Consider the following 14,780-nt stretch of genomic DNA (forward strand, 5'->3'; position numbering starts at 1 on the left):
CACAGGCGGCTGTGCGTGTGTCCCGCTCCGCAGAGGCGGCTGTGCGGGTGTCCCGCTCCGCAGAGGCGGCTGTGCGCGTGTCCCGCTCCGCAGAGGCGGCTGTGCGCGTGTCCCGCTCCGCACAGGCGGCTGTGCGTGTGTCCCGCTCCAAACAGGCGGCTGTGCGTGTGTCCCGCTCCGCAGAGGCGGCTGTGCGGGTGTCCCGCTCCGCACAGGCGGCTGTGCGTGTGTCCCGCTCCAAACAGGCGGCTGTGCGTGTGTCCCGCTCCGCAGAGGCGGCTGTGCGCGTGTCCCGCTCCGCACAGGCGGCTGTGCGTGTGTCCCGCTCCAAACAGGCGGCTGTGCGCGTGTCCCGCTCCGCACAGGCGGCTGTGCGTGTGTCCCGCTCCAAACAGGCGGCTGTGCGCGTGTCCCGCTCCGCAGAGGCGGCTGTGCGCGTGTCCCGCTCCGCACAGGCGGCTGTGCGCGTGTCCCGCTCCGCACAGGCGGCTGTGCGCGTGTCCCGCTCCGCAGAGGCGGGTATGCGCGTGTCCCGCTCCGCACAGGCGGCTGTGCGTGTGTCCCGCTCCAAACAGGCGGCTGTGCGTGTGTCCCGCTCCGCAGAGGCGGCTGTGCGCGTGTCCCGCTCCGCACAGGCGGCTGTGCGCGTGTCCCGCTCCGCACAGGCGGCCTACGCGTGTGCCATCGTTGCATCTTCTGACTGTTGCCTCCATGTTTTCAGATGATACAGTCATGCTATTTCCTGACTTACAACTATTAGACATTATCTCTTGACTTCCTTTTATACCGCACCTCTCTTCTCCCTGTCCATAGGATTTAGTTATGTCAAGATGTGGTCTATATCACTGTAATGCTTACGCCATAGTCAACATTGAACTACTGCTCGCTTTAGAAACAAATGACTGTGCTGCTTTCTCCTTAGGTTTGTTGCTGCTCCTGCATATTCTCGCCGGTATGATCAGTGGTAGACTTGCCCTCAGCTCTTCTAAGATGTCCCTGGTGTTGCCTGTCGCTCCGTCCCCCCTCTTGAGACCTCGTTTGTTCCGGAGGCCTGCTTCGGGCAGTCCCGCGTGCGTCTGCTCCGCTCTGTACCGGTGGCCTCAAGACCTGCCCGTGCAGCTTCGGTCCTGGGACTCGCGCTTTGCGCCCCTCCAAGTTATAACGGCTGTTCTGTGCATTCTTTGTTTTCCTTTTCCTCGGCTTAGTCCTGTATTTTGTTAGAGTACATCTTCCAGGAGTTTACCATAAAAGTGTGCATGGGAAATTTATTACCTAGCTGTACATCTATAGGGATGTTGATTGACTTGTTTGAAAGGATTTTTAAAATTTTAGAAAGTTATCTTTATTTCCCTGAGGGTTTTTTTTTTTTTTTTGCTTTTTGTGCTTATGTATTATTTTGGTTCCTTCATTGAGAGCTCTTCTCCTAAGTTTGATCCGTAAGTGAGGAAGGCCAAGAACAGGGAGCAGAGATTACATAGACTGCATTGAACTGAGTTGTGGGAGCAACAAAGTGAAGAGCTCTGAGATGTAACTTAAAAAGTGGTCACAGAGGGAAAGTGGATAGGAGCCTTGAAGGCGTTTTCTTTCTACTTCTGTCTTTAAAGATGAGACCCAAAATGCACTTTGAAATTCTGTATCAGTGTAGATTTTTATTATTTTGCTACAGTGTCTAGCGATATAAACTACTTGTTCTATGCGTTTTTGGCGAAAACTGATTCTGTTACCTTGTTGACGTGAAGGAGTCTTTAGAAAGGATGGGAGGACAGTTTGGGGTAAGGAGGGTGGCTGATAGAGTGAGGCCCCTAAATAGCCAGGTGGGGAGGATGGCAAAGAGCCCAGGGACACTTCCAAAGCTGGGGCTGCTTCTTCCCTGAGCTGCATAATATGATTTATTTAATTCATGAAAGGGTTGAGAGCAGTGGGCAGGTTTGTATGGTTGGTGGCGGGAAATCGAGGGACTTTTGCAATAAATTGTCATTTAAGCAGCAAAGTGCCTGACCTCGTGGTCAGACACACAGGGGCTCCCTTCACACAGGAAATCTGATTATGAAGAGAGAACAGTCGTTTTTCCTCTGGTGGAAAGAAGTCTTTCACTATTTTGGAACAAGAGGTTTCTTTTATAACCATCATTAAAAGAAAACATTTACTAATAGCCCATGTTTATTATTCTTTTCTGTGATTTGCAAAAGATAATGGTTCCTGCTGCAGAAATTCTTTTGCCATAGTAACAGGGACAAACATATACTGGAAAAAAAGCAGCGTAAGCAGCAGACAGTCTCAGTGCTGGCAGACGCTCGGACTTGTTGACGGTGGGCGAGCACTGACCTCCCCTTGTCTGCCACGGTAGGGATGCTAGCTGCGTCCCTAGCACTGCATGCTCTGAGCTACCGTTTCTAAGGGTGTGTAAAGGCCGTCCCATCGCAGCTGCATTTTATGGGAAATATGTGGACTGAAAGTAGTGTGGCATGGAAATATTAATAAGGGCTTGTGTTGCGAAAGTCTTAAGTCAGTCAGTCATGTTCAACTCTTTGTGACCCCATGGACTGCAGCCCACAAGGCTCCTCTGTTCATGGAATTCTCCAGGCAAGAATACTGGTGTGGGTAGCCATTGCCTTCTCCAGGGTACCTTCCTGACCCGGGGATCAAACCTGGGTCTCCCACATTGCAGGCAGATTCTTTACCATCTGAGCCACCAGGGAAGCCCAATAAAGGCTTACTATACAAAAAAATATGAAAGAAAGCAGTCTTCAAAATCAGTAACTTTGCAATGGAAGTTAGATGTAATAAAACCCTGAAGAGAAGGGCTAGCTATTCCCATAATGCACTATGCTGTTTGTTTTTTTTTTCTTAAGGAAAAGCACTCTGCAAAAATATTAGAGGAATTGCTGAAAAAAATCTAAAGGGGGCGTAAATCGAGCACTGCGGTAGCTGGGAACGTTAGTGTCCTGAGAGCACATCTTCCTCCTTTATTCCTGCAGGAAACTTAGGCTTGATTTCATGAGGTCTTCAGAGACGCATTCATCACAGAAATGAGCCCTCTCACGGTGTATGCATTCATCAGTAACATGACATTCTGACTGTACCGCCTGTGTGCCATGACTTGAGCTTGTAACACTTTAAAAATATGTCTGTAAACTATAAAAGTACTACATTGTTACTGAAAGTTTAGAAAATAGAGAAACGGAAAGTCGTTAGTGTTGCCACATCATTAAAGGGCTGTCTAACTATATATTAATATTAAATAATAATGACAGGAATATGCTTATATTGCTTTTTAATTTAAAACTTATTTAAAACTCTTAAGAGTTTTGCTGTGTGAATATAATGGTAAGTTTTGGTTGAGATAGGTTTTTTTAATAGTTAGGCATTTTCCTTTGTTTTTCCCTAAAAGGTTTTAAAATCCTGCCCTGGTGTTGAGCTTTATCACTTGATTAGATTAATAGCATCTGGTGACATAAATGGTTGATTCTGCAGGTTTTCCTTGGAAACCAGATTCTGTCCCTGTGTATTCAGGTGTGACAGTGTGCTGGTGACTCCCAGTGGGCGCTGTGCACATACCTTGGGTTTCCCACAGGCGTGTCAAGCTCAGTGTGCCTGTGGCCAAGCCCTCAAGCCTCTCCCAGTCCTTGCTGCGTTCCAGTCTTGTGAAGGCTCAGCCAGAAGCCAGGGGACAGTCTAAGCCACTCACTAGACCACGTCAGTCCTGGTTTTCTAATGGCCTCTCTCCTCCCTCCAAGCTCTGTTCTAGGTCTGGTCTCGGTCATTCAGTGCTGTGCGTTACAACTGGCCTCCTCACTCCTAACGCTTTGTGTGTGTGTGTGTCTGCTAGCTGCTGTTTATAGACTTCTCATTGCTTATAGGAACCATTCTTCTGATAAAAACAGGCTTAACTTTAAGTTGTTTATTTAGAGTGCCAGTCAGGATACTGCAATTCAACAGCTCACAATGGGGAGGAGGAGGGTGCTGCTGGAGCCTGGTACCCTGTGTGCAGGGATGCATGGAGGCATGCAGACCCGGGGTGATCGTCTCCTAGAGGATTTGCCACTGATATCTTGTGTCTTCTCCTGGCTGCCTTCTTTGTCGTGTGTCTTTGTCCCCAGCATTGTTGAAATGGGCAGAATCCTTTGCTTATCTTGACCATCTGGGAACACACAGAACAGCCTGATTATTAAGCCACTCTGGTCGTCTTCTGGCTGGGCCTTCCTGCGTCCCCGCTTATAGGGATAGCGTTGTCAGCCACGCTTCCCCTTGGAGGCATGCTGCTAGGCGTCCTAAGTGAATGTCAGAAGGGACTTGAGGTCCCAGTGGTGTATATCTTGTGTCAGACTGAGGGGCAGAAGGACAGAAAATAGTACTGGAAAGACAAAGCAGGTAAGCTGGCCTTTGTAAAGCAGTAAGCGGCTTCATCTCCGGTGCTCGAGAAAGCAGGCTGGAAAAGAGGCTGATGCTGAAAACCCTGATGTTTGTGTATGTGGCGTAATCTTATTTGGCTTCACAATAACTCTGTGAACTGAGTAGGATTATTACCTTTCTGTTTTACAGATGAAGAAACAGCCTTTGAAATCCATCAGTTTGCCCAACCTCACGTACTTAGTACTAATATTTAACAGAATCGTAACTTGAACTTAAGTTTCTGATTGCCAGTTTTGTGTACTCCCTGGTACCTTTCTTAAAACAGGAAGAGTGATAACAGTGGCCATCTCCATGTCATCAGATGAGTTGCATTAGGGATAGCACAGAGGAAAAATAAAAAGTAATCTGTCTTAATCCATGTGATTTTCATAGTTTTACACATTGTTACTGAGGTGTGGGCTTCCGTGGTGGCTCAGATGGTAAAGAAGCTGCCTGCAGTGCAGGAGACCTGAGTTTGATCCCTGGGTTGGGAAGATCCCCTGGAGAAGGGAGTGGCAACCCACTCCAGTATTCTTGCCTAGAGAATTCCATGGACAGAGGAGCCGGACAAGCTACAGTCCATGGGGTGGCAAAGAGTTGGACACAGCTGAGTGACTAACACTTCCACTTTATTGAGATATAATTCACATGCATTACAGTCTACTCATTAAATACTTAAGCGTTATGCAGCCATCAGCATAATAAATTTTTTTGAGAGTTATGTTTTAATAGATTTTAGAACATATTATTTGCCCTAAAAAGAAACCCTTTTAGTCATCACTGCCCCTTCCCCTAAGTCCTTTCCTCAGCCCCTGGCAATCACGAATTAGCTTTCTGTGCCTATGCCTTCGCCTGCCCCAGACATTTCACACGGTGTAGTCCGATGTGTGGCCCTTGCTTCGCCTAGTCACTCTTTCCAAGGGCCCTGCGTGGTGTAGTGTGCGCCCATAGTTCTTTTCAGCAGAATTTCTGCTGAAATCAGCTGATAGCCTTGTGTGCATTCCCTCGTACATAGTTATTTTTCTCTTGCTGCTTTTAAGATTCTCTCTTTACCTTTTGACATTTTAATTATAACGTGTCTTGATGTGAATCTTTTTGGATTCATCTTGTTTGAGACTCTCTTTGCCTGTGGGGTCTGGATGTCTGTTTCTTCCCTAGGCTAGGGAAGTTTTTAGCCGTTATATCAAATGCGATTTCTGCCCCCTTCTTTCTCTCTTCCCTCTGGAACCTCTGTAATGCAGATGGTGGTGCATTTTCTGTTGTCCCTTGGCTCCGTTAAACCATCCTCATTTTTTAACAATTCTTTTCCCGTTTTTGCCGTTCTGTTTGGAGAGTCCCATGCCCCGTCTCCCGGGCCGCTGGCCTGGTCTTCTGTATCTTAGCCTGCTACTGATTCCCACTAGTTTCACAGTTCACTTGTGTTCTTTAGCTCTGTGTGGAAATTTCTTATATTTTCTGTCTCATTGTGGAATTTCTCACTGTGTTCCTCCCTTGTTCTTCCAAGTTCAGTGAGCATTTTATGACCCTTGCTCTAAACTCTTCATCAGGTAAATCGCTCATCTCCACCTCACTGGCTTTGCCCTAGGGCTTGCCTTTCTCCTCCGTTGGGAGCGTGTTCCTCTGTCCTCCTTTGCTCGACTCTGTGTGCTTGCCTCTGTGTATCATGTAAAGCAGCCGTCTCCCCCTGTCTCCAAGGGGTGGCTCCGTGTGGGAGATGAGCCTTAGTGCTTAAACTTGCCCTAATTTTTGGTTGTTTCTTGAACTCTCTTTGCACTTGTTGGGGTTTGTGGGGTCCAGAAACACAGTCTTCCTGTCAGCCTGAGCCTGGCACTCCAGGGACATCCCGTGTGGAGGCTGTGCTTGCCTGTTGGCTCCCGTGGGGTTGTACGAGTGGAATGGGGGTGCGTGGCTGCTCGCCAACTGCATGTGTTGGTGCTGTGACTTGAACAGGGCTGTCACACGCCACTGTTAGCAGGTTAGAATGGAAGTGCAACATGGTGCCTGCCAGCGCCAGCTGGGTAGAGGGAGCCTGTAAAAATGGCAGCTGCCAGCATCCCATCCCTGCAGAGTCCCAGCAGACTCTGCCCCTTTGACAGATGCTGTAAGGTCAGTAAATGAATTTCCTTCACATATGGTCTAAGCTCTTTAGAAACTGTTGCTCTTTGCGCTGGATCTTGGGGTGAGTGGTTCTGTTGGAGAGGAATGAAGTCTTTATTCCCTGAAGTCCTGAGTTTCTCCATAAGATAAGCCCTGTTGGTTTTCAAATCCAGACATTTGGGTGACTCTCTTCTCTCTGATCTGGGACCCAAGGATTGTGGTGCCTGGAGTGGGTATAAACCCCTTACATCTTGGGGAGAAGGTCCATTCATTCATTTGTTTGTCTGTTGATTGATCTGTTGATCAATTTATTAAGATTTCTATTGATTGTGCGTCACCACACGAGGAGTGGGGTTTTTGGTGAGAGCATGCCTTTCCTACTCGTGTCGATGAGACCCCCTTATCCTTTGTTGTGGAGCCGGTGTCCAGATAGTTCTCAGGTTCTGTTCAGAGGAATTTATCCTCCTGTGTAGCTGTCTGTTTGTTGTGTCTGCAGAAGGAGGTGAGTTTAGGATCTTCCTATGCTGCCATCTTGAACCCAACTCCACACTGGTTTGCTTGCCATCCGTTTAAGTTTTGAAATCAGGAGATACGAGCTATCCAACTTTGTTCTTTCAAGATTGTTGTGGAAATTCTGTGTCCATATAACTTTTAGGATCAATTTGTCCAGTTTCTGCGAAGAAGTCAGCAGAGTTTTCGATGGGGATTGCTTTCTTTGTAGGTAAGTTTTGGGAGGACTGCCGTCTTAACGATGGTAAGGCCTCCAGTCCGCGAGCGTGCTGTGTCCGTCCCCATATTCTCTGCAGCAGCCAGTGCTTTCCGTTCAGCTCTTCTAAATGATGTGTGGTCGTATCAGATGTGTTGTGTTTTGCAAGGTAACTTTGGTGGAATTAAAGTTTTCATGCCTGGATTGTCAGGCATAGTGCAAAAGTTTAAATATTGCTCTTAATTAAGCATCACTTGAATTGATATAAAATGATTTTTGGAAATTATGTAAAGAAAATAGTATGAGTAATACCTGCTTTAGCTTTTTGTATGAACCTTCACATGCAGAGTGGCATGGTTTATTTTGTAGGTTGGTTTTTTAAATTATCATTTTTTTATCCTAAGTATGTCTGGCATAGGACAGGGACTGCTTCAGGCAAGCTTTTAGGCATTTAGGTATAGTACCTGGAGTTGGAGTGTAGAGCAGAAGAGCAGCTTATGTGGCTGTAACGAGGGAGGTCCTGTAAAACTTTGCAGTAAAATTTAAAATGGAAAACACTCCAGGTTTGTGTTTCTGTGGCGTGCATCGTCTCCCAGGCTTTACACGGCCAGGTACCAGTGATGTAATAATGAGGATTATACCGGAAGCTCCAAAGGCTGCTCTTGGTGTGCCGTGTGGTGGGGCTTCAGGCACCGTGAGTTTGAGTAATCATTCTGAGGCCACATGGAGTTTGTCATCTCTCACAGAGGAATTTAATTCATTAGTATAAGACATCGCAGCAGTGGGTGAGTGCCTCTTGTCTTATGTAATGTGAATACATGTATTCAGACCACTTGTTTGAGCGCAGTACTCCCATCTTGGGTCAGGATCATACAAAGGCATGAAATAGAGTATGTGATGTATAACGTCTAGACTTTAACATTTTATACATTATTAAATATAATATCTAGACATGGGTGAAGAATCTGCCTGCAGTGCTGGAGACCTGGCTTCAATCCCTAGGTTGGAAAGATCCCCTGGAAAAGGGAATGGCTACCCACTCCAGTATTTTTGCCTGGAGAGTCCCATGGACAGAGGAGCCTGGCCGGTTAGAATCCATGGGGTTTCAAAGAGTCAGACACGGCTGAGCGACTTTCACTTTCACTTTTTCGATATTACCGACTCTCTCTTCCTGTTCTGCTGGTTATCAGTGATTACTTGCCAGTTATTAAACTAGGCTTTTTAAAAACAGGATATTCTTTTAGCTTATTTTCTCATGTGTGTTGATTCTCTCTGGCTTGTTGTTCCTTCCTGTGGCTTGTTGAGCAGAGACCTGTGGAAGAAATCAAGTTTGTGAGTCCTGCTGCTCTTCAGTTTGGTTAGTAACACTGTCACACGTGGGAGCAGCCACTCAAACACCTACCTTTGGTCTTGAGCACAGTTAGGGGAGAGCTGTAGCAAATGGCTGCTTGACAAGTGTGAACTTAGGGTTATCAGGCCCTACGTTGCTCACCCTCCCTGTCTACCGCCCCAGCTCCAGTACATGTTTAATAAATGAAAATCCCCAAGTTAGAGATTCATTCTTTTGTATTAAGGCTTCCATCCTTTGTTAAAACTCAGGCAGCATCAAACATCATCTCGTTAAACATTATGGATTGTTTGGGTAATTTATATTTATTTGGTTTTGTACACAGAGTTTGATAGATCTCAGTGTACACAGACATAAAGAACATGTAATTCAGTTGCTAGGCACTTTGGAGGAATGTAGGAGAAAATGAGAAAACTAGGAAAAAAGAGTAAGGGCCACCTGGAATTGTGAATGTAGCTTATTCAGACACGTTACTTTACCTACAGGCAGCGTTCAGCGGTTCCAGGAATGTCTGGGATGACCCTCATCTTCCCTGTAACATTCTTAGAGCGGGGTTAGTGAATCCCAGGCTCATGGGCCGGATCTAGTCTGCCACCTGCTTTTAAGTGAAGTTTATTGCAGTGTGACCGTTCTCATCTCACTTGTTTGCATGCCCACTGTGGGCACTTCCAGGTTACATTGGCAAAACCGAGTACCTGTAACAAATGGGCCCGCAGTGTATAAAGTGCTTGCTTCTGGCTCTCTGTAGGAGAAGTTTGCCAGTATCTGGTCTAGAGAGTCTAGACTTCAGAAGGTCAAGCATGGATCATAGACATCTTAAACTTATTTTAGACTTCTTAATGCTTAGTCTCCCCATTATATGGACTCAAGGTCTGTGGTTTTAAGGAAAGATCACTACTGATATCAGCTGGTTCAAGAAAAAATGTGTAACTTCAAAACTATTATTAAAGGCTGACACTGCTATGCTTAAAAACTAAGCTGCCAGTGAAGATTACTATCTGATGACGCATGTACCTGGGGTTCCCATGTGGCTCAGCGGTAGAGAATCCGCCTGCCAGTGCAGGAGACTCAGGAGACACAGGCTTGGTCCCTCTGTTGGGAAGACCCTTGGTGAAGGCAGTGGTGACCCACTCAAGGATTCTTGCCTGGGGCGTTCCATGGGCAGAAGAGTGTGGCGGGCTACAGTCCGTGGGGTCGCAGAGAGTGGGCAGGACTGCGGCTGAGCACACTCACGCATACACGCGCCTGACTCCCCAGACTCGGTCAGGTGCTCCCATCTTCTGCGAGGAAAGAGTTGCGGTCCTCCCCCCACAGGCGTTGATATTCTGTTGTTTTTGAAGATGAAGTATTTCTGTTAGACATTGTAACTTATTTAAATAAATATGGATATAAACATAAAACACTGATCTCACTGTTGGAAATTCTAAGCGTTTCAGCTCAGTTATGTCTTGTCTTCGCTTCTCTCTCTCAGCGTGAAGTCCATGGCCCAAAATGACTCTACCGCTGGAGACTTTCTTCCGTGAAGAGGAAGCTCAGACGGGAGGCTGGGATGAGCATGCCGCTGCACCAGATCTCTGCTGTTCCTCCCCAGGATGCCGCCTCTGCTAGAGCCTCCAGGAGCAAAGCCAAAGAGAGGGAGAGGGAAGAGCAGGTATGGAGGGAGTGCTGCCTTTAGCTTCATGTCTTTGTTCTTTTCATTAAAACAGTCTAGAGTAAGCGCTGATGATCCGGTTTTTTTCTTTCTTTTTTCAGTTTTTTTTTCTGATAATAACTTATAAAAGCACATGGTGTGAACAGTTTTACTCAGAAGAAGTTGTCTTTTTGTGGGTTTCTAGGTTGTCAGGATTTGCAGTCATCGCGAGTGGCAGAGTACATGGTTTCTGGATGTCATATGTTCAGTTTTTTTTTTTTTTCAACTTGCTGCAGATGCAGAAATATCTCCAAATATGTTTCCCATATTTTATCAGTTGTCATTTAAGTTAGTAGTCTTCATTTAAGGTTCAGTTAAGTTAAGAGCCTCTCCTTATAATTGTTCTTAGCCCAAATGGATATTTAAATACCACTCAGTAGGACATTTCCTTGGGCTAGAGTGCTTGCCTATACCAAGCTGAGGCTGTTAATCCTTCATTCACTGTAGTGTTGAATGGGTGCCAGGTGGGAGTTTCTTAGCATGCGTTTATATGTGGAAGCTGTACATGTTTGTGTGGAAGAGAGAAAGGAAAGCGTCCAACACTGTAGCAGAGGGATGTCTTTTGCATAAGCCCTATTGCAGCTTTGTTGCAGTGGGCATTCAGGAAGGACTTAGGGAACGATTCGATCTACTTGATGGAATGTTGAAGATTTGAATAAGCGACGTTGCCCTCGTGCTTATTCATCATCCATACACCGTTTCTTGTTGGATTATCTGTTCAAATCTTTCGTCCATCTGAAAAGCCCCGCCAGTTTTCTTGCTGTTAATCCTGAGCTTCTCTAATGTGATCCAGATGCACGTCCTTGGCCAGATATGTGCGTTACCCATGTTCACTCCAAGTGTTCAGGTGCTCTTTCCATGCTTCTGCCGGTGTCTTTCAGAGATGAGATGTGTTTAATTTTGGTCAAGTCAAATTTATTGATTTTTTTTCCCTTTTTTGCATTGTACTTTTGACATTCTATTAAGAAATCTTGGGCTAACCTAGGGTTGCAAATCATATCTTATCTTCTAAAAGTCTTATAGTTTTGGTTTTATGTGTTTATGACCTATTTTGAGTTAATTTTTGTAGACTGTATGAAATATATATCCAGTGTTATTTTTTTATATGAATATCCACTTGTGGCCAGTACATCTGTTGAATGGATTGTCTTTTCTCTACCGCAGTACCGTAAATCTGCTGCTTATATAGGGGTGTGCTTACTCTTGGAGTCTCCTGTTCCACTGAGGTATTTGCCCGTCTTTACATCAGTACCTTACTGTCATGAACACCCTGACTTCATAAGCCTTAAAGCTCAGACGGTGTCCTTCAGCAAACTTGTTCTGCCTGTTTTAGGTTCTTGCACGTTTGTATGAATTTGAGAATCGGCTTGTCCGTTTTTACACACAGAGAGGTCTGCCAGGGTTTTTGTTGAGTCTGTCATTCAGTTTGAGGGAGAGCTGGCATTTTGACAGTGTCGAGCCTTAGCCCTGAGCCAAGGGCGTCTCCTCTTCAAAGTGAAAGGGGAGCCACTCAGTCGTGCCCGACTCTGCGACCCATGGACTGTACAGTCCATTCCAGGCCAGCATACTGGAGTGGGCAGCCTTTCCCTGCTCCAGGGGGTCTTCCCAGCCCAGGGATCGAACCCAGGTCTCCCGCACTGCAGGCGGATTCTTTCCCAGCTGAGCCACGAAGGAAGCCCACGTGATGTGACTGCTCTCAGCCCTGTTTCGTAGATTTCAGTGCGTAGGCTTTACACCCCTTCTGTCAGATTTATCCCTAAGTACTTTGTAATTTTGATGCTACTGTAAATGATACTGCTTTTAAATTTTTAATTTCCTCTTGTTCATTGCAAGCACAGAGAAATAAAATTGATTTTTTTGTGTCTTGATCTTGTATCTTGCAATTTTGCCAAACTCACTTATCAGTTCCAGTAAATTTTTTGTAGAGTCCACTGAATTTTCTGCATAAGCAGTCATGTCATCTGTAAATGAAGATAGTTGTATACTACCCTTTCTCTTTGGACACCTCTCTCCATCTTTCTTCTCCTAGTGAAAATCTCCAGTGCTGTACTGAGTAGAAGTGGAGAGAACAGTCATCCTTGTGTTTCTCGTGGCCTCAGAGGGAAGCACTCATCCTTTCAGCGCTGGATATGATGATGGTTACGTTTTTCATAGAGAATCTTCAACGTTGGTTCCATTCTGTTTCTGGTTTCCTGAGGGTTTTGATCAGTTTTTATCCTGGCAGTTTGTATCTTCTCTCTTTTTTTCTTTGTCTTGATCTAGCCAGAGGTTGAGCAGTTTTATGGGTCTTCTTAAAGAATTCTTTAGGTGACATAGACTTTTCTCTGTTGCCATTCTGTTTTCTGTTTCATTTCTGGTCTGGTGTTTATGATTTCCTTTCCTCTGTTTCCCTTAATTTGTTGCTCCTTTTCTGGCTTTTTACGGTGGGAGTCAGGACCAGTTGAGGTCTTTCTGATTTTCTCTCATGGGATTTGGTGACTGTAAACCCCCAGGTTCTGTTTTCTTGGCATTCCACAGACTCTGCTGTGTTGAGTTTAATTTTCATCCAGTTCAAAATACTTTCCAATCTCTCTTTTCATTTTTTCTTAGATCCATGAGTTATTTTTAAGTGTGTGCTATTTAATTTCCAAATTTTCTGGACTTTCCAGAGATCTTGCTCTTAATTCATCTCTAATTTAAATCCATTTTGGTCTGAAAACATAGTTTGAATAACTTAAATCCTTTTAAATTTGTCAAGACTTGTTTCACGGCATGGAGCGGGGCCTCGTTTGGTAAACGTTACGTGTATACTTTAAAAGGATGCATTTTGCTGTTGTTGGATGTTTTATTTTGGATAATTCTAATTGTTGTGTTTTTAAGTTCATTGTATGTCAGTCACTCAGTCCTGTCCGACTCTGCAACCCCTGGACTGTGGCCCATAAGACCCCTCTGTCCATGGAATTCTCTAGACAAGAATACTGGAGCGGGTTGCTGTTCCCTTTCCAGGGGATCTTCCTGACCCAGGGATAGAAGCCGGGTCTCCTGCATTGCAGGCAGTTTCCTTACCCTCTGAGCCGCCAGGGTAGACCTCCCTGGTGGCTCAGGCGGTAAAGCGTCTGTCTACATTGCGGGAGACGTGGGTTTGATCCCTGGGAGGGTAATCTTTTCTCTTTCAGTGTCTGATCTGCTGGTAGCTCTGCTTGGTGGATTTTTTATCTCAAACATGGTACAGGGTTTTAGACCATGCCTTGTTTCTTCCTAGAAATACACTTAAATAAAGAGATGAATATACATCTTTAAAATATACCTGTCCCAAATTACTGCCTGTGTTTGGGTGTCATCCACCATGAGATCATTTGTACGGCTTCTTGAATCATCTGTCTGCTTTACGTGCAAGAGTCCTGGGAGTTTTAACCTCGTGCCTAGGAGCCAGGATTTCTTTTGTCATCTGTTTACCTTTTCTTGGTCCCTGGGGTGGTTTTTTCCGAACTTGCTTCCGAGCATGTTTTTCCTGTCTGGCAATCAAATCTCATTTGACATGACAGGGTGGGGGCTATTCTAGCTTGCTCAAGTACACGCAGGAAGTCATAGCGTGGTTGCAGTTTGAGAACTATATATGTCTAAAATATACTTATTTTCTTTGAGAATGAAGAAATAAGATTAGATATTTTTCTAGTGATAACATTATCAAACATTAAATACAAGTTGATCTGTTTGAACCATTACATTTTCTTGTAATCTGCATACATAGATTTTGAAGCTTAAATGTAGATAAAATTATATACAACAATGAGGTCTGGCCATTTTAAATATTCTTAGTCAAAAGCCAGCAGTATTGGTTCTAGCTGTTTTATGTGTTAGCAACTTAGCTTTCCCAGCCAACTCTCACAGAAGTCTTAAGCTGGTAACGGTTTGCTCTTTACTTGTTTGGGGTACAGAATTGGAAGGATGTGCCGAATAACTGTAGCTGACCTCTGTGGTGTCGGTTTGTTGAGAATTTGCTAGATAAGAGTCTGTGTCACGTGGGTCACACCAGGAGTTCGGCTTGGGCGTGTGGAGTGGGGCGCTAGCAGCTGGCTTCAGTGTGCTCTGCACGAGCCGAGCGAGAGTGGCGCGCGGATCATTTGCGGCACCGGCGCAGCGCTCAGTGCCCACGGCTTACTGGCTGTCACCTTTCTCTCAGAGATGTCCGATCAGTTACGTGATCGAGGGGCAGATCGTTTCTCAGACTTTCTCTCAGTAAGCCTATTGAAATAAGAAAACCACCCGAATTTGCTTTTAAATGCAGAGGTTTCAAAAAATAATATAGCTGTAGCATCCTATAATAGTTGTGAATGACTTTTATATTTGATGTCATCAAGATAACTCCTTTATTTTATACAGATGGAGAAACAGGTCTAAAGAGAGATGTCCTGCCCATGGAAACTTGAATTTGTAGATTTTTTTCTAGGTTATTTTATTTGCTCTTTAAAAATAGTTTCACGTGAATACAACTGCACTCCACTCAGTCATACATCAGGCAGGTATTCACAGAAGATAATATACTGGAAGCGACCCTGCCCTCGCAG

The 14,780-nt window shown here is 45.2% G+C and overlaps 1 protein-coding gene across 5 annotated transcripts in view; it reads left to right on the top strand.

Annotated features, from left to right (window-relative positions):
• MARCHF8 (membrane associated ring-CH-type finger 8) overlaps positions 1-14,780 on the top strand; it is a 111,805-nt gene that overhangs the window by 41,253 nt on the left and 55,772 nt on the right. For all 5 annotated transcript variants that reach the window (XM_004021569.5, XM_012105579.4, XM_012105575.5 and 2 more), the window contains exon 2: positions 10,015-10,194. In XM_004021569.5, coding sequence (XP_004021618.1) covers positions 10,093-10,194 — 102 coding nt within the window. In that variant the 5' untranslated portion in view covers positions 10,015-10,092. The remainder of the gene's footprint in view (positions 1-10,014; positions 10,195-14,780) is intronic.

The sequence above is a fragment of the Ovis aries genome, chromosome 25 (genome assembly GCF_016772045.2).
Source record: "Ovis aries strain OAR_USU_Benz2616 breed Rambouillet chromosome 25, ARS-UI_Ramb_v3.0, whole genome shotgun sequence".
Classification (NCBI taxonomy): domain Eukaryota; kingdom Metazoa; phylum Chordata; class Mammalia; order Artiodactyla; family Bovidae; genus Ovis; species Ovis aries.